This window comes from Nothoprocta perdicaria, unplaced genomic scaffold (genome assembly GCF_003342845.1).
Source record: "Nothoprocta perdicaria isolate Ctin4 unplaced genomic scaffold, notPer1 scaffold_84, whole genome shotgun sequence".
Lineage (NCBI taxonomy): Eukaryota > Metazoa > Chordata > Aves > Tinamiformes > Tinamidae > Nothoprocta > Nothoprocta perdicaria.
In genome coordinates this window covers 1477347-1496556 of record NW_020456132.1, presented here as the reverse complement: position 1 = coordinate 1496556, position 19210 = coordinate 1477347, and the positions used below count along the sequence as shown (strand labels likewise).

Below are 19210 nucleotides of genomic sequence, written 5' to 3'. Positions count from 1 at the left end.
GGGCATTGCTTCACCTTCGATCAGATTCATTTTTTTTAGGGAGGACAGAGTAGGGAATTCAAAGGAAGTGAGAGTTGTTCTATTGTGGCATGTGGTGGGGGTGTATTGGATCCAAGCTGGGAATCTTCTATTTGACTTTCTGCTCACTGTAGAGCTGCTGTGCTCAACATCTCCATTTTGTAACATGTCATCACAGCTTGTACCTTCACATGACTGCATTACATGGTCTGCAGGGTTATTCACATCAGCAGACTTGGAGAGATTTAAAGTTACACAAGAATAACAAGACTAAGTCACCCAGGAGCTTAACTGACATCTGTTAGTACATGTTCTCTTTGATGCATGCTTAGGCTTAAAGTACATATAAATCCCTGTGGCATTATAATGTAAATGACAATTGCAATTGTAAAACCTCCTTAATAATGCAAAAACTGTGGAAAGATCTGAGTGTAATAAGAGATCTTTTAGTATAAACTAAAAGCAGATCTCTCTGGCTCCAGATCTGTAGACATAATCTCAAGATTAATTTGGGCTCAGGCTCTACAGGATGTGAGACTGGGAACCTTTCTTCACATCTACAGTGACTGTCCAGAAAAAAAAAATCAATAGACAATAAGCAGAACATCTTTATAAGTACATTGTTTACTAACAACACATACGCTAGTATTTGTGCTTGTTTGAAGACAAAACTACAGTGGCTGGAGTCATAAAACAGATAACCCTTCACATCAGACAACATCTGGTTTCTTCCCATCCATAAATGTGCCTTTTTTTTTCCTTTTCCTTATGAATGTCCCATGTGTGAAGCTCCAGCTCTGGCTCTGCTGGCTCTCATCTCACCCTGAGAGAATTCTCCTTTTGAGAAGCCATTTACAAAACTTGAAAGAAATCAAGTTGCTGCTCTCTATGTGTGTTTATAGAGGCAGTTCAAGACTTCATTTCCCACTGGCTCCAGTGACAGCCGGAAGCATAAACAAGAATCAAAAGATAGTGCCTCAGGGCTGTTTGTCTGGGAGGTAAAGCACCAAGAAAAAAAGGAAACCCTGTGCACTTTATAAGTGTTACAGCCCTAAGGCCAGCAGGTGCAAAAGCAGCCACAGATTTAGAATAGTTCTGAGGTGGGGAGACAACCCTGAAATGTCAGTCTGTGCACTTTGCCCCTGCAGCAGGCAGAAAACTTAATTCATGCAGGTGTTGACTTGTGTTTGGCTGACTACCGTGTTTTCTGTGCTAGTAGGAGTTATGTGAGTGGGCAAATCCAGAGGAATGCACGGAGGTCTGAAATACTAGGATACAGAGACTTGGCAGTGTGGGTCTGGAAAGATCTCGGTGATCCCTCTGGCTGCATCTGCACTCTGCAGATGAATCAGCAGGTTACCATGTGTTAAGGATGCAACCCTCATCTTGCTTTTTTCCTCAGGGGACGGATCAAGCATTTGGATGTGGTGACACTGCTCCGGCGGATTCAGCCACCCCTGGGCTTTGGGAAGCTCTGTCCTCATCGAGTGGCTTGCAAAGTAAGGCTGGCAAAGTATGGTTTAAGGGAAGGCTGGGAGTCAGAAGCAGCAAAATACCAAGCAGGGCCCTTCTATCAGTAGTCCTGAGTATTAAGATCGAAGCAGTGCCGACACAGAGCCTCGTGCTTCCCTCCTGGCTGCTAGGCAGGTTGCTGCTGCCTGGTGCACAGCACAGCCCCCTGGCAAGACCCAGTAGCCCTAAAAGTGTGAAGCATCCATAGAGGCTTAGGGATATTCTCTCGGAGAGCCAGGTTGGGACAGGAGCAGCAGTGCACAAGGTGGTATGTGCTGCACGAGGTGATGGAAAGCTGAAAATAGTGTGTATTTGACCCCAGCCTGTTTCCACTCTGCCCCACTCCCCTACTCTTTTGGACTCGAAATAACCTGTGACAGGGTCCTCTGCTCTGTGACAGGCAGGTGCTCCTCTAGTGAGTGACACAAATGCACCATTAGCTGTGTCAGCCCTGTCTCTAGCGAGGACAGCCTGCATATCACTCCGCCTCTCTAATATCAAGCATGGTATCAGCTCCATGTGTTTGTGGTATCAGACACACGTACCAAAAAGCCAGATTAGGATGGATAACAGGGCAAGTCAAAATATCTTCAAGATTTTCTTTCTACAAAGTAGTCTACCAGAAGCCTAATATTACCTCCTGTTCTCTCTTCAATAACTTAGAGAAACTGAAGAGAATATTAAAATAAAGGAAGTGCAGGGACAGATTTTCAGTGAAAATACCTTATTAATTTCTTTAGTTGCAAGATTTCGGCTATCAAAACAAACTAACTCTAGTCAATGACATGTTTATAATGTTTGTGTTTCCTTCCCTTGAGCTTCTTCGTTCATCACCTCACAAGTGTGAGTTTGTATGTGACTTTTGTAGGTGGTTTCTATCAATCTCAGAGCAATGCACAAATGCTGGGGTCTCTGCACAGAAATACATGTCTTCTGCAGCCTGCTGCCTATCCGTTTCAGTCTAGTTATTTGATCTCTCTTATGTCAATCTAAGCAATCTGCTTCAAGTCCCACAGTCCATGAGAGCAGTGGTAGTGACAGGGAACAACAACCTCCAATTTGGTACTGAACCAGGCCCATGGCATGAAAATGGCAGCAGAGAGGGCTCTAATGAAATCAACCCCTTAAATCGCAAACCAAGTCTTTGATGTCCTTTACCTCCTGAGACAGAAGTATGGATCTAAGATCTGGTGACTTTGCTTTAGTAAGTAAAACTTTACTAAGTTTTACCTCAGACAGATGTTAGTCTCACAGAAGTTCCCCCTGCGGCTGTACCAGTCCTTGGCACTCAGCTTCTGTGCCACATGGCTTTGCAAAATGACTGCAAGGCAGAAGCAGCCTTACTGTGCAAGGAAGAGGGGCAGAGCTGGAGAAAACAGACAAGTTTCCAGGTTCGGCTGGCCCACTTTGTTCAAGCCTGTCAGCTATTTCAGTGAAAGATAATGGTTCTCTGTTTGAATACATTTGCACCAGACATAGCTTTAGTGCAGAGGAGTTTGCAAAATTGTGAAGTGCCTCATGAGACGTGAAGAAAGCAGTTTGCTCCTGGTCAGAATGAAAGGTGTCATTTAAAAGACAACTTTGAGAACAGGCATAAACTTCTCTCTGCAAAAGGCACCATGGGCAAATGCCCCTTAGCCACTGGGGAAAACAAGGGCTGGAAAGTGATACCCATATTGAAGGAAAAAAAAATACCTAGCAAAGGAAGAGAGACCACAGGGCAAACTTATGCCATGGCTGGGACAAGTGGTGGATGCAAAAAGTCCTTTTATAATTGTTTAACCAGATCTGCAGGCCATGGATGCACAGGTGAGAGGGACAGAGGTTCTGGAGGGCATTGTAAGAGCAAAGAGAGAGCACTTTTCAAGCCTTTTCAAGCCATATGTTGTCAGTATGATTGTTCTGTTTTTTCTCTTTACTCCACAGCGCCTTGTCTCCATGAATATGCCACTGAATAGTGATGGGACTGTCATGTTCAATGCTACTCTCTTTGCACTGGTCAGAACAGCACTGAGGATAAAGACAGAAGGTAGGAATAACCTTATCGACTGCAAGGGTACCTGAATGATGACTGTGCAACAAGTGCTGAGCTGGAATGCAACACAATGACATACTGTGTAAAAGTCTTCCAGTTTTTTGCAAGCTTTCCAGTTATATTGATATGCAGCACATAATACAAAAAACTAAGTAAATGTATATGGAAGAATAATGACTTCTAGGGAGAGAACAGTGTTTCTAGCTGGGTGTTATCCAGAAAGCTGTTTCTTCCCATGGTATCATCATAGATTACAGATCATGCTTTTTATGACAGTCTGGAATTTATAAGCTTCAAACCTACTATTTGGTCAAATCAGAGGAAGGAAGAGGGGCAAAGCTTCCCTTTCAGTAAACTGTCTGCAGAACTATGAAGCTTTTTGACCACTTTTACCACTGATCTGCCAGTCCATGGGAAGCAGCAAAGCATAGACCAGATGTCTCACCTCACCAAAATTCCTCAGGTGTTTCCATTAGCAGAGGTTAGCACAACATTTAGTAGCTATGTTGTTGTAGGTCTAGGAACATATGGGAAGCCAAGGGCATAGGGACTGTTAGTATCTTTTCATAGACCAGCGAATAGAGTTGGGGAAAGCAGAGAAGTTTTTGGGGTCCGCTTGCCACCATTGTTGAATTATGCTGCTGTAGTGAAAAATATTGGCCCTGAGTCTAAACCTGGCTTCATTTATTAAATGCATAGCTTGAAGAGTGTGTAGAGTGGTGATTCACAGCTAAACACCTTGCCTCAGGAGTGACTGCATACATTTTAGGCAGGGGAAAGCAGAGACCAGGAGAAGCCTAGCTTGCCATGTGAGAGTTATACTGATAGCTAAGCCAAAAAAATAGGGGCTGGTGAAATTAAAAATTGTATTATGGCATTGGATGTTGTGCTAAGCAGAATTTGACTGCAGCAAGAGTTGCTCTCCTGAGGAAAAAAGATAAAAAATCAGCCTCAACCTCTGCAGCACATCCTGTGTCTTAGATGAAAGTGAGGCCCAAAAGGCACTTGATCTTCTGTCTCATCCTCCAACTGTGACTCATTGCCAGTGATCCCCATAAAACCATATGAAGTGTCAAACTGCTTCCCTTCTGGAATTAATAGCATCTTATAAGTAGTTAGGGCAAGAGTTGGGAATCAGCTCTCCTGAGTCAAATTTCTTACTTTGATGCCATCCAGTTGTTTCATCCTCAGCAATATACATAGTCTCCCCATTTTTTCTTCATCATATTAGCAGAGCTATTGGCATGCAGAGCCCTGTGAAGTTCACCGAGGACTTTGGGGTGCTATAGGGACAGCTGCAGGAACAGGAGATTTGGGGGGAGAAGACAGTGGTTTAGCATACCTGCTAAAGAGAGCCCTTCAAGCATAAGGGATTTGAAAGTACATAAATCAAGAAATTAAAATGAAGCAGCTTGAAATGAAAAAGATACCTAGAAGGAAAGGACATGAACTGAGTCTTCTCTGCTCTCAGAGATGTGGTGTGTCTGGCCTAGTGCCTCACCAGCAAAAAGCTTCTGGGAGAAAACAAGTCATTTATAAGTTTAAACAGTAGCATAAAAGGCTTGTTACCTCCAATACTGTTCCTCAGAGAGTAAACAAGAATATCCTGAGACTGTCCTGTGTGTCAGATAGTGAAGGCTTTACAGATTCTCCGAGTGCCTTCTCAGAGCACTGCACAGGCTCTCTCCAGGACAGACTCTTGGCACTTGTGAAGAAGCTGGCATAGGCTGAGGTACAGGGAAGCACCGAGGAACTCCTGGGAAGGACTGAGAGCAAACCCACATCTTCAGGGCTCCATCTGCACTTTTACCACCAATTATTTGTCTTCCCTGGACAGCAGTGTTCTGGTAACAGACTTTTATTATCATCATATTTAACCTTCCTGAGATCTCAACTAAGATGTGGAATTGTTGAGTGCAGTTGCTGCTTTTTAGGACCAAGTAGCACTGCTGTTCTGTTGTTTCTGGCTACTGGATGCAAACAGTAACGCAGTATCAGCATACGCCAGTCACTTTCCTACCCTTAGATGATATGGGATAGAATGAGATGATAGGAAGAAGGCCTCTTGCTGTGAGGAACTTTAGCCATGGTCAGAGTTATCTTTGCGCAAAACCTTCTACTGTTCAAAAAGCTCTACAATTTTCCTCCTCAAATTGCTGTGCTAGACATGTGAAATTTCTCCTCTGCAGGGCCTGGCTTGATTCTGTCTCTGCTGATTTTCACCCTGCAGGTAACTTGGAGCAAGCCAATGAAGAGCTGAGAGCAATAATTAAAAAAATCTGGAAACGTACCAGTATGAAGCTGCTGGACCAGGTGGTGCCCCCCGCAGGTGGTGAGTGCAGGGACCTGTCCTGGTCCGTGAAATCTCTGTCCCTTCTTCTACCTAACGTGTCCTACTGTACCTTGTGATCATCAGGTGGAATATGGGGTGCATGCTTTCTTCTTCAAGCTGTAACTCGTTTACTTGGCTGGGTACTTCATCAGGCTGAGAACTGTTTCTGCCAGAAATAACTAGAATATGATGCTCTGACTGCTGTGAGATCAGAGAAAGAGGAAGGTGTCTCTAAATAGGAATTATAAACCTTCATTCCTAGATCTTACCCCAGTCATGGGTACATGTTCCCCTGGACATTGCTCAGTGGCTCCTGTGAGCAAAGCAAGCAGGCAGAGCTAAAAAGCTCCAGGGAGGGTGTGGATTTAATTAGTAAAATTAAACACTGTCCTTTCAGTCAAGATAAGTGTGCAGCTCCTCCTCAGAACCCCTTTGTATTTACCAGAGCTATCTTTTCCGTGGCATAACTATTTTCTGCTTTGTAGACTTATGGAACTGGGGTTAATCCTCAAGCAGTCTGAATTGGTAGAACTAACTGTTCAAGGTTTCTGCGCCACATCCCTGATGAGTTGTAATCACAAGGCCCATGGATTCTTCCTTCTAGGCAGCTTGGGAGGCAGGATGTGTGCAGTATGACCTAAACTGACCTTCCAGGGGCTGTCACACAAAACAGCTTTTGGCAGATACTTGACATTTTTAGTCAGCTGTTGAAGTCCTGCTTCACCCACTGGCAGGAGCCAGTGGTCCCATGCAGTGGGATGGAGGTTTGGAGAAGGGAGGAGGGTTACCAGGATAAAAACTAAGTGGCACGTTGCCAGTTTATGTTGAGTGAAAAGACAGCAAGGACTCCATTCCTGGGGATTGGAGGTGACCATTTTGATGCTATTACACCCATGGATACAACCCAAAAAGGTATCAGTACAGAGAAGGGTCAGATCGTGTCTGGGGCAGATGGTCTGCCACAAGTCACGAGTGAGCCCAAACTCTGAGTATGCACTTAACCCAGGCTTGTTATAAGACAGAGCATTAATCCAGACTGGGGGGCTGCTATAGCAAAAGCCTATATGGTAAAGCAGTACTAGAGGTAAAAATTAGGAGATATTTCATCATAACCAAGGGGCATCCAGGGGTACATAACCACAGGTGATCTCTGTCAGCAGAAGCAGTCTATCCAAGTGCCATTGGCCCCTCTTCCCCTGAGTACTCCCAGTAAGCCCTGGCTGTGAAATAATCACTTACTTCAGGCCCATGTACTGACACCATGAAAAGCAGAGAACTACTGTGGGGTCTGGTGTTTCTGCTTTGAACTATAAGTCTTGTGTTAGCACATTTACTGTTTAAAATCAGTTGCTTATTTGGGGTTTTTTTTTTGACATACCCCTTTTCAGATGACGAGGTGACCGTTGGCAAGTTCTATGCCACCTTCCTCATCCAGGAGTATTTCCGGAAGTTCAAGAAGCGTAAAGAGCAGGGCCTGGTGGGCAAGCCCTCCCAGCGCAATGCTCTCTCTCTGCAGGTGAAAAACGGGCCAGGGATGGGCGGCGGGAGGGTCGGCTGAGGCATTTGGATCTGCTTCCCTCTCAACCCTTCTGGGGTTTTCCTGCCGGGGGTTATCCCTGCTGGAAAGGCACTTGTAGGCACCTTCAATTCAATCCCTCTGAATAAGCACTTACAGGCCATAATACCCTGGCTCTGGAGGGGAAATATGCAAGTGAGTTATCTATATGGTTTAGCGATCAGCTGATAGTGCTGCAATTTAGGCTCCCTTTGGAAAGCTGGTATGAAGTGTCTGGCAGACATTTATTACCATGTTCATTATACCCCTTCTGAGGGGAGTCACAGTGACTGGCTAAGGGAAGAATATGTTGCCAAGAGACTAAACTAGTTATAAAGTAAGAAATATGCCAAGACATCCTAGTCCCTAGTTGAGCACGTCAAATTCTGATACCCACTCTGCTATAGATTTTGTTATGAAGACTACTAGACTGTATAAAAGAATGACAAAGTCCAATTGGTTATACATGCAGTGCCATTTCAGCCCTTGCACTGAAGATTAGGGAAGAAGTGTGACACTGAAGTTCCAGCAAACAAAAATGTGTCATGATACAGAGCCAGGGTGCAGTTAGAGAGGTTTGAGCACAGCCCCAGCATACCTCCCTGGCCTGCCTCTCTTGTTCACTGGTATCCTTTCCAGTCAAGAAGAGTTTTGAGGACTGTCCCTATCCAGATGCCTGGAGTTCAGATGTTAAATTCATATTTAAGCTCCTGACTAAAAAGAACAGAATTTGAGAGGCACTCAGTACATGGTTCAGCTGGAACTGTAGGTGCTCTGTAGGGTTTCTGGCTGTGGATCTGAGAACCTAAGGATGAATGCACAGAAACTTGCCCAGTCATGCCTGTGGATTTATAAACTTGCCCAGTCATGCCTGTGGATTTATAAACTTGCTCAGTCATGCCTGTGGATTTATGCCTATGTCCTGTAGTTATGAAACCAAGCGACTAGCAATGAGCATTCCTGGGTTGAATTGTTGGTGCCTCCAGAATTGATTGTGTGGCTGGGAACAAGTCACCTAAGCTCTTTGCAAACTGCTGAGAGTTTCTCCATCTCTAAGTTAGAGATGAGAGAACAGAATTTGGTGCAGTTTTACCAGGATCTGGGGATGCTATAGTAGGTAAAATGGCCTCACAGTGCTTGGGAAGAAAATAACACTGCTTTCCATTCTCCTGTGCCCACTCGGAGATATGAAGCTGTACAGTTTGCCGTTTTGCAGGCTGGTCTGCGTACGCTCCATGACATCGGGCCAGAGATCCGACGAGCAATCTCGGGAGACCTGACAGCTGAAGAGGAGCTGGATAAGGCCATGAAAGAAGCTGTTTCGGCTGCCTCCGAAGATGATATATTCCGGGTAGGTGCTGAATGGGTTCACATGCTGAGGATAGGCCTGAAGCTTAACTCAGCAAGTGCAACATGCTGTTTTATATACCCTCTATTTCAGCTGCGCTCTCTGTCTCGTTTCCTACAACAAACTGAAAAGCAAACTAGTAGATTCAGGGTTATGGTAGGTTCTGATGATCTTATGTGGGTTTTATTACCTTTCCAGTGGACTTTTTCCCTACATAGAACCTAGACAAAATCAGAGTGACAATGGCTGGACATGGCCAAAGAATCTGAAGAAGAGCTCAGTTCAAATGCTATCACAGAGCATGAGTCAGGCATACATCAGTGTTTTGTTCAAGCTTCCTTTCAGTGGCCCAAATCCTTTCAAAAACTGCATCAGAACCTAACAGCTTCCATGGTCCTGGAGGGAATATTCTGAATAAGTTACCTAAATTTTCTCTTTCTTCGTTCATCCCTATTTCTTCTTATTGTCTCCTCTTGCAATATTTCCTGATGTTCTTTGACATTTCCCGCCTTCAAATATGTACAAAAAGTTACTCTTTGCCCCTTTCATTATTGAAAATCTAACTAGTACAGAAAATTCTTCTTCATGCATTCTTCCAGGGGCTTAATAGTTCGTAGCGCTCTTCTCAAATTCCCTCTTATGTGTAGACACACATGTGGCTGCACTGTGAGGACTACAGAGCAGTAACATCATTCTTGTACCCCTACCCACTCCCACGTTGTTACAGTTGGTAGGAGCTTTAGACACCTTTGCACCCCTCATATGCACCCCTCTATTACTGTAGAGCCAGTCCCCGGAAATACCTCAGAAAGATAAAGCTTTCCTGGTGTGTCTGTACCAGACCACTCTGGCAGATAAGTCCATGCTGTCTGACTTCTGATAGAATGAGCAGTGGTGCAAGGGTGCAAAATTTCGTCTTTGTGTTTTCTTTCCTCCTCAAACAGGTTCAGCAGCAAATACAATGCCCCTTGCAAATCTTCTTGCTTGTAAAAGGAAAATTGCTTCTCTTTCCTTGACAGAGAGCGGGAGGCCTGTTTGGAAACCACGTCAGCTATTACCAAAGTGATGGCAGAAGCGCGTTCCCCCAGACATTCACCACACAGCGACCTTTGCACATCAACAAGTCTGGCAACAACCAGGGAGATACCGAGTCTCCATCTCATGAGAAGCTGGTAGACTCCACTTTCACTCCCAGCAGCTACTCATCGTCAGGTTCCAATGCCAACATCAACAACGCCAACAACACTGCCTTGTGCCGCTTCCCCAGCCCACCCAGCTACCCCAGCACTGTCAGCACAGTAGAAGGCCACAGCACCCCCTTGTCCCCCACCATACGTGTGCAGGAGGCCTCCTGGAAACTACCCTCCAAAAGGTAAGCGTCACAGCAGAAAGTGGCCCGAGGGATCGGGGAGAGGAACATGCACGGCAGCACCACAGCACTGTTGCTAAAGCCACCCACTAGCTAGAAACAAGAGATGACCTTGCCCTGCTTGCAGCCTGAATGGAGCATTCTGCTTCTCCACTTGTGCCCAAGCCCATGGGGCAGCAATATGCACTGGCTCACCAGTAGGAAGCAGCAGCACATAACCCCCTCACTGACCAGCACACTTGATCTCCTTGGGCTTTTTCTTGAAGAAACCTTCATAAGAATCAAATACAGCCCTCATTCACCACAGGGAGATATTTTGTCTACTAGTAATTGAAAGAAAAAGGAACCCGACAGGGAATTTTAAGGAAGCCTTTTGTTTTATTCCTTCCAGTGGGTCACATTCATAAAGAGGTCACCAAAGACATTATGGGAGGAGAGCTGCAAGGATTTCAGGCATGCAGCACTACATAAAGCAAGGAAAATCCTTTTCTCTGAACAGCTTTCAGGCTGAAACACAAGCCTGCATGCAGATGAGTAAAATCACAGGAATAACAGTTCTAGCACTGGGTATTTTTTAACCCTTCCAGTAACAGTGGGAGGGAGCTGGAAATTTGCTTTCAGTGCAGCCAGGGGGCAGTGTGAGAAGGTGGAGGAATGCTGCCAGAGCAGGATAAAAAAAAGGAGAAAAAAAAAAAAAAGGCAGGATATGATAAGATAGTGGAAAATCAGTGGGTGCAAAATTACTGGAGAGAGGAGTATTTCATCTTCCATAAGGAGACTGGAGGAGTTGCAAAGCATGTGTTACTGTCACCGGTTGCTGACTTGTGCTGATGAGACGTTGCTAACGTGGTGTTCTTTTCTCTCCTTGCTTCCCTGGGCACGTTGCTTGAACTAGGACGCATTACTATGAAACACTGGGACGGTAGGTATCTTCTCTCATGCTGTGATCCTCCCCGTAAGATCCGTTGTTCCTCCCACTGACTGTTCAAATCTCCACTAATGTTGAATGAAGATTCTTCTTTTTGGTGTCAGTAGGGATGAAAAAGAAGTATTGCTCCCCAAGGCAGAAAATATTCTTTTAAAAAAAAAAAAAAAACAGGCAGACAGTGACGTGTGATCACCTAGATTTCGAGCTGGGCTCACACACCTACACATAATCCGATCAAGGAAACGTTCCTTGGTGTGTTCATACAAAAATTCTGTACTGTTTGGTGGAACATAGGCTAGTGAACAGGAGGAGCTACCCCCTGCTAAGTTCTTTTCTCTGCACCTCAGCAGTTTTAAGCAACCCCCATCCCAGCAGGAAGGCTACTGCAGCACTCTCCTTCAGAGTGCTCTGTACCATGTGTATCCTCATATCGCCCAGTGTTTTTAGTGAATCAAATGAGAAAACAATGTTTCCTGTCCTGTCCCTGAAAGATGAAAAAAATCTGCCACATTACAGCCCTCTGAGAGTATCAGTAACAGACTCAAATTGGCTCTATTACCTCCCTTTTGGCTTTTCTAGGATTCAGGCTACCTTCAGCTTTCGTTTACTCGTCACAAGCCGCAAACTCAGAGTGCAGTGAAATATAAGATCCCAGAACGCAAACCACAGGGACAAGGAGGCAACAGGCAGGGAATTAAGGGCTCTCCTGCTTAATAATTTGAGTCGACCATACTGAAGCTCTTTGCAGTTAGTGATGAGGAAAGCAGGGCCAAAGCTGGACAAGCCAGCAGTGAACAGGAACGTGGTGGGCAGGAGGCAGGGAAGAGGTGGTACAGAATAAAGAATCGGGGAGGCAGGAACCATATGTGACAGCTGAGAGGACAAGCAGTGGGTAGGCTGGAAGCCTCATAGCCAGGAGGCTTCTCCTCAGAAATCTTAAGCAAGGCTTTTGCAACAAGACAAAAAGATGCATCTCCAAGAGCTCAGATTTTGCACTGAGGCGAGTCTGTGGGAATGTGGTCAGTGTGATGTGCACATTCCCAGCGAGTAAACACGGTCACAGGAACACTGTTACTCTATTGTTCAGTCTTGATTTAAGAAGCCTTCTTCAGAAAGAGGACACAGAAAAGAAGTTGTTGCTTTTCTATTTGTGGACGCTGCAGCTCTGTTCAGTCATTGATTTTTCTATGATAGCTCTGCACCATTTTAATAAGTTGAGACAGATGGGGCCTGTCATACTTGTCTTTATAACAGGTTTTCTTTCCCATCTCCATATCTTAACTTGTTTTTTTTTTTTCTTTTTTTTTTTTTTTTTGCTCATTAGCTCCAGTTCCAGAGACAGCCAGCTGGCAATTGTTTGCCAAGAGGAAGTTTCTCAGGATGAGACTTATGAGGAGAATTTGAATGAAGACATGGAGTACTGCAGTGAACCAAGCCTGATCTCTACCGAAATGTGAGCTTTGCAACTTTAATCAGTGTGATTGGGGGGCTTTTAAAGAGATAGAGGTAGAAAGAGGTGACATTTTTTCTACAGAAACAAATCCATGTCTAGCATGAGATCAGAAAATTTGAGTCAGATAACACAGATATCAGAGAGTAAAAAATATATTTCAGCCCTGAGAAATAATATTGAAACAGTTTTCCCTGTAGGATATTTTCCTAGTTGTTTGTCCGTCTTTTCTCAATGGGATATCTGGATTTGGTATGTCCAAATCCTCTCTTCCATTCATTTCTACCTGTAACATCTCCTGATCTTATCTTCAGAGCGTTTCGCTGCCTTACAGTCTCTATGACTGCTCCTGGATCATTTATAGGCAGATGGTATCTAGGGTAGTTGCATCCATCCCACAACATGTTCTTCTTGGCTTTACTACTGGAAGAGGAGTTACGGTGCAATATGATCTGTTTTTCCAGCATACCTCTCTTCCTATTTCCAGGCTTTCCTACCAGGACGATGAAAATAGACAACTGACTCCACCAGAAAACAGCAAAGGAGAGGACACCCGGCATTCCCCCAAGAAAGGGTTTCTGTGCTCCTCCTCACTAGGTAACGTCCCCGGCTGATGTGCAGGCTCTGCTCTCCTCTGCCTTGACTAAATTTTCACATCTTGCTCGAGAAATCCTATCATGTGTGGGACCTGAGTGTTGGTGTTATTGCACTTGGCTCACGAGACCAGGAATCTTACAGAGTCTATAAGATTGTGACTGTGTAGATGCCTGGCCAGCAGGCACCTGTGCTGCCTTCGTGCTCAGTCAAGAGGTGAAGCTGTGGCTGTTTGGACTGTCAGTGGTTATTTGGATAATCCATCTGGGCTGTTTGATTAAGCCTGTATGTGAATTAGGAGGGTTTATTAGAGTGCTGTAGATCGTCCAAACAGCAGGGAGCCCCTGGAGGGACCAGCCTTTGGTATATGATATTCTGTGGTGTGTGTATTCAGGAGGGAGAAAGGAAAGGTTTTCGTTTTTGGCTGTCATGAAGAAAGGAGTGAATTTCAGAGTAAGTTAAAACTGTAAGAATTTGCTTTCTGCTGTAATTGTAATTGGATGTGTTCCTTATTCTCGAGTGTGCAGACTGTGCTCAAGTGAAATCCAACATAAGCATTTATGAAGGTTTCAGAATAAGTAGGAAAGAAAGAAAGAAAGGAAATAAAGAAAGTGTAGAGTATTTTTCAGCCTTTTTCCCTGAGTAGTGCCATGTGGAAAAATGGAGGGTGAAGGCAAGAACTGAAAAGACTATTGTAAATAGAGTACATTCTTATAAAATAAACGATGACAGACTATGCAGGGAAATGTTTAAATGAGGATACTGTATCTTCACTTAAAGCTTGCACTACATTTACCCTATCTCAAAACTTAATAGCAGGCAACAAGAATTCCTATGTCCATCCTGAAGGCCAAATTTGCAATCAGACTTTGATACAATGCTTCTGTAACTGCATTCCAATGAATATTTATACATTGATGTCAAATAGGGTTTGCTCAAGAAAGATTTTTGTTTTTAATCTGCATCATGGCATTAGTTCTGTGTATCATAAGACACGTACCCTCCAGGCCCCTAGGGGAGCTTTTCTCAACAGATCAATAATATAGATATTACTATTTTTAGAATTCTCATTTTCTTTACTACTTTAGAGAAATGTCAATGGGACCAAGAAGTGCGTATTTATTGTGCCATTTATTGTGCCGCTCTCTGCTTTATTTGCAATAATTTGCTACTGTTCAGCCTGCATATTTGTTTGTAATATACCTTGCAGTACTTTTTAATTCCTGTTTAAGGAATATATTTCTCATATTTACAGAAATAAAGCAAATAAGCGCTGTGGGTATTTTAACTGTTCACTAAAAATCCTTTTTATTAAAAAAAAAAAAAAAAAAAAAAAAAAAAAAAAAAAAAAGGAAGGAAGGAGCTCTTCTTTTTCCAAATTTCTGGAAATGCTGCATGTCTAAATACCCAAACTTCTGTCCACCAGTGAATTCAAGTACTAGTGTAAATAATAAATTCACATCCACTTGACCTTGCTATGGATGCAGCCTCATAAACTGTGGTCCTGGGAAGAACAAGCCCCATGAAGGTGGGAAGCCAGTGGCAGCTGAGCACCCTGTTGCCACACGGCTACAGCCAGGGCCAGAGCATCCACGGCCATTGCCAGCCCCCTTGAGGGTTTTACCTGGACCAGGCAGATTTGGAAACACTTTTATTGCTTAATAGGGAAATAAGCTGCATGCTATCTACGAGGACAGTGTTTTGAAAGAGAAAAATAAAAGAAAACTCCAGAGCTGCTATCTTGCAGCTTGCTTGGAAGAGAGCACTGGTTGGTCCATGGATCTTGACTGTGTTTTGCAAATGCAGCTGTTTTTGAAAGGGGACAGGTATTGAGGGAAAATGGACAAAGCCTAAAGTAAGGGTATCTTTGCTGTCTCTCCAGTGCAAAGTGGAGTGGAACTGCACTAGAACAAATGGAAATCAGATTATGTGTAGTGTTGTGTGAGTGATGGACACAGTTCTCTGTGATTGTGTTTCAGGTCGAAGAGCATCTTTTCACTTAGAGTGTCTGAAAAGACAGAAAAACCAGGGTGTAGATGTCTCACAGAAGACAGTTCTGCCTTTGCATCTGGTACACCATCAGGTAAGCTTTAATAACCACAAAGGGCCCAGCAATGCAACTGAGGATCTACCATCTGCAGAGCCCTCCCACTGTAATGCAGCCAACTTTTTAAAGACCTTTAGGGATTGTTTCTCACCCATTTTAAAGGTTGGAAATTGTATTTGTCCTCATGCTCACTCCTCTTTTTTAGGATTTTATCATTCCCTGAAGAATGCTACAGGAACATATCCTCCAGAGTTAGCCGAGTTACCATTATCTGATGTCCTTGAAAGGGAAGAATAAAAAACTAACTAAAATGTCAAGATAAAAATAACTACCCAAATTGCACACTGCACTGTAATTACACTGGCTTTGATGATAGTACTCATATGAATAAAATGTGCAAGGTCTACTTCTATATTAATTAAAGGTAACCAGTAACTGTAATTAATCATTTAAAAAAAAAATGATTACATATAATTAATCAGCTTCTAAAGCTCTCTCTAACTGCATTCAGCAGCCCAGCAAATGTATTCTTAGGCATGTATCTAGCCAGCTGTCAATGTTGAAAGTAGACTTGTGTCTTTGAGCTTGACGGCCTCCATAATCTATCACCATAGGAGAAAGAGGGGCAGACAGTAGTGCCAGCCCTCCAACGCAGGGAACCCTGCTCCACACACTCCCCCAGGCAGAGCAGAATTGCCTTTCCACCTCCTTGGGCTGCCGTAAGGGAGAAAATACCAGAAACTAGCAATAGGAGGAGAGAAGTCATAGCAGTAAGAGAAGAGAGAGAACGGTGCCTTCAACTCCCTGTCTTTTCTTACTGCTCTGAATGCTGGCAGCAGCAGCCAGATGTCCTTTCAGGATAGACCTTCATAAAGCAGCAGTTATCCCTGTTGTAGGGCAACCAGAAGAAATGTTGAGGCAGGGAGCTGTGTGTGGTGAACAGCTTCCTGCCCACCTCACAGCAATAATAGCCCTCCTGAGGCTTTCTGCCCTCCCACAGCAAGGCAGGAGGACAGGAAGCTCTCCTTCCACCCAGCTAGCTGGGAATCACCTCCCTCCAAGGGCAGAAGCAGGTATGAGGAGGAGGGACCTACCTTAGCCTTCCACATCCCACCACACAGCTCCAAACCTTGAGGGATGGAGCTCTACCCACCACGGGGTCACTCTGCTAGCCTGCAGGATTGTCCTGAAATAAGTGTCTGGCCTCTGGTGGGGAGCATCCAGCGTTGTCGGTGTGTCTACAAAGATGTTAGCCCAGAAGAGTGCTTAAACCAAGCGTACGAACAAGAAAGGTTGCTCCTGCTAAGTGCAATAAATTCTGTTGCCTGGGAATGCTTGAAGGAGTATTCTCACTAAATACTCATACATACAGATATGTCAATTTATGCAGATGAAGCAGTCCCACAGAGCTTCTTTTAACTTCCTCATCTCCTTACATTTGGATAAAGTACCTTGTATGTATTTCCACTGAAAAACTAGTTCAGTTGTTCTTCCTAAGGCAGGGCTCTCCTTGAAGTCCAGTCAGTTTAAGCAAATTGCTGAGGCTATCAGAGCCTGTAGGACATGATCTGTACAGAAGAATTTAAGGGCTTTTCTCCTGATTGAGAGTCAATAGGAGTCTTACAATTAATTCTTGATCAACATTGTTGAGCTAACTGACCCCATAATTGATTTTTTTTTCAACCCATGGTAAACACTTATATTAAAATTCACTTAGCTAACTGTTTTAGATATCTAAAGTTATTTAGTCTAAACTGGTCAGTTCAGTCCCATTGTACTCAGGAAAAGAGCATCCTCAAAGAGGACGTGCAAGCTTAGCATAAGCCTCATCCCCCAGAGGACATTTTCAGACAGGTATGCAAAGCAGGCAGGATGCCTCTGGGTGTCTTCCTAAACACCAAGGTTACACTCAACACATGGCTTTTAGATAGCTCCAGCTGAGTGAGACGAACCTCATCCAGAATACGAGGATTCTCACCAACACAAATCCACATTCTTTTGTATTTTCTATGGGTCAGCATTTCTTTGCTCATATTAGGCAGTAGTGAGCTCTGTGAGGTTAGCTATTGATTTTGGTGGCACTGCTCTTGAACAAGGCAGTGATCATGAGGAATAAGGCATCAGAAGAGCCCTGTGCAAATTGGGGTTTCTTGAGAAATTTATGTTCTAGAAGGGTTATACAAGGCTCGAGGGTTATACATTTGACTACAGGAGGGACCGGGTGATTGAAAGGGCTGTTCATCAGATAGGGATCTTCCCACCAGCAGCAGATGCTTTAAAATCTAGAGGTGGATTTACAATTCTTGCCAACTGCAGACATCTCTAAGATTCACTCATGGCATCTATTCAGGTTCTACAGCACCTACCGACAGAAAACACAAACTGGGAGTTACAGCTATAGCTGTGTGGGTGGTAGCAGCGGTGGTAAAACGGATTGCTGTCCCACCTGCTGGAGAAGAGGTGGTGTTTGTGGCAGGGCTCTGGGGAGAAGGCTCGCATCACTCCTGGGAGTGGGAACCCGAGGCTGAAGAGCCACAATCTCGAAAGCTTGGCACCAAAGCAGGATTCGCCATTTGAAGGAAAGCTTCCAAAAGGCATTCACAGGCAACATTTAAACTATTCCAGGAGCTGGCAGCGGTGTTCACAAAGCTCAAGGCCCTCCGAGCCTTTCTTGGGTAGTTTCTCCACCATGTCCTCCCAGCTGGTAACTCGCCCTTGTTCCCCCTGTGTGCGCAGGCGTTGGCAGTGGCAGGCCTGAGCCCCCTCCTGCAGCGAAGCCATTCCCCCGCCACGTTCTCCCGCCTGTGCGCGACGCCGCCCGCGACCCCCTGCAGCCGCGGCTGGCCCCCGCAGCCCATCCCGACCCTGCGCCTCGACGGGGCAGAGTCCAGCGAGAAACTCAACAGCAGCTTCCCGTCCGTACACTGCAGCTCGCGCTACCCCGACGGCAGCGGCGGCGGCGGCAGCCCCAGGAGAGCCCGGCCCGTCTCCCTCACCGTGCCCGCTCCGAGCGGAGGGAGCAGCAGGCAGTTTCACGGCAGCGCGGGCAGCCTGGTGGAAGCGGTAAGACTGTGGAGCCAGCCGGGACAGGGGCAGTGTCGAGGACACCTTGAAACGTGGCCCTCGGAAGAGCAGGAATAAGCCAAGACGTATATTGCTGCTCACAAAGCCCAGAGGGGGAAAAGACCGTTTCCCAGGAGGGGTTAGCAGCATGAATGGGAGGAGAAAATATATATAATTATTAGGGAAAATATAGCAGGGAAGAGGGTTGGGATTGGGGTGCCATGAGACTGACGGTGCAGATTACTAATGTTTGTCTTTGCCTCTGGTTCCCTGCCTGCTTTTGAAGGTCTTGATTTCGGAAGGACTGGTGCAGTTTGCTCAAGATCCAAAGTTCATTGAGGTCACAACCCAGGAGCTCGCAGACGCCTGTGACATGACGATAGAAGAGATGGAAAATGCAGCAGACAACATTCTCAATGGTAACAGCAAGCAGAGCCCCAATGGCAACCTCTTGCCTTTTGTTAACTGCAGGGACCCAGGGCAGGACAGTGCAGGAGAGGAAGAGGAAGAGGTGCAGAACCCGGATTGTAGAAAAAGTCAGGAGGAGCTCAAGGACAGCAGGATTTATATCAGCAGCCTGTAGTTGCCAGGGCTGGAAGCGATGCTGGTTTTTTATTTGTTTCAATGTTCCTAATGGGTTTGTTTCAGAAGTGCCTCACTGTTCTCGTGACCTGGAGTAACCGGAACAGCGTTCTTCATTCATTTCTGTTGGGACGAGTCGCAGAGTTGGGTGGTGTAAGAAAGCTTTTCAGGAGCGGATATAACCCCAGCACGTGTCCATGAAGGAAGAGTGAGGAGGAGGAGGAGGAAGAGGAGGAGAGCCAGCTCCCTCTTTTTTTCGGTCCCTGCACAAGGAACGACGACTGCCTCCCGAGTGCAGAGGGGAACCTCAGCTTCCTGCGGATGGCCCTAGCCAAAAGGACCCTGCGCCAAACGGGTGTCTCTCAATTTTGCTTGTA

The 19210-nt window shown here is 45.1% G+C and overlaps 1 protein-coding gene and 1 long non-coding RNA gene across 2 annotated transcripts in view; both read left to right on the top strand.

The window, feature by feature from the left end:
- LOC112958327 (voltage-dependent L-type calcium channel subunit alpha-1C-like) overlaps positions 1–15621 on the top strand; it is a 68117-nt gene extending 52496 nt beyond the window's left edge. The window contains exons 12-22 of the mRNA XM_026052148.1: positions 1421–1517; positions 3457–3559; positions 5796–5897; positions 7286–7413; positions 8654–8803; positions 9820–10172; positions 11065–11091; positions 12422–12550; positions 13035–13144; positions 15121–15224; positions 15394–15621. Coding sequence (XP_025907933.1) covers positions 1421–1517; positions 3457–3559; positions 5796–5897; positions 7286–7413; positions 8654–8803; positions 9820–10172; positions 11065–11091; positions 12422–12550; positions 13035–13144; positions 15121–15224; positions 15394–15411 — 1321 coding nt within the window. The 3' untranslated portion in view covers positions 15412–15621. The remainder of the gene's footprint in view (positions 1–1420; positions 1518–3456; positions 3560–5795; positions 5898–7285; positions 7414–8653; positions 8804–9819; positions 10173–11064; positions 11092–12421; positions 12551–13034; positions 13145–15120; positions 15225–15393) is intronic.
- Positions 15622–18542: 2921 nt separating this feature from the next.
- On the top strand, positions 18543–19001 carry LOC112958310. Its single transcript, XR_003251408.1, has 2 exons — positions 18543–18670; positions 18900–19001. It is a non-coding gene; the product is annotated as an uncharacterized LOC112958310 (long non-coding RNA).
- Positions 19002–19210: the final 209 nt, after the last annotated feature.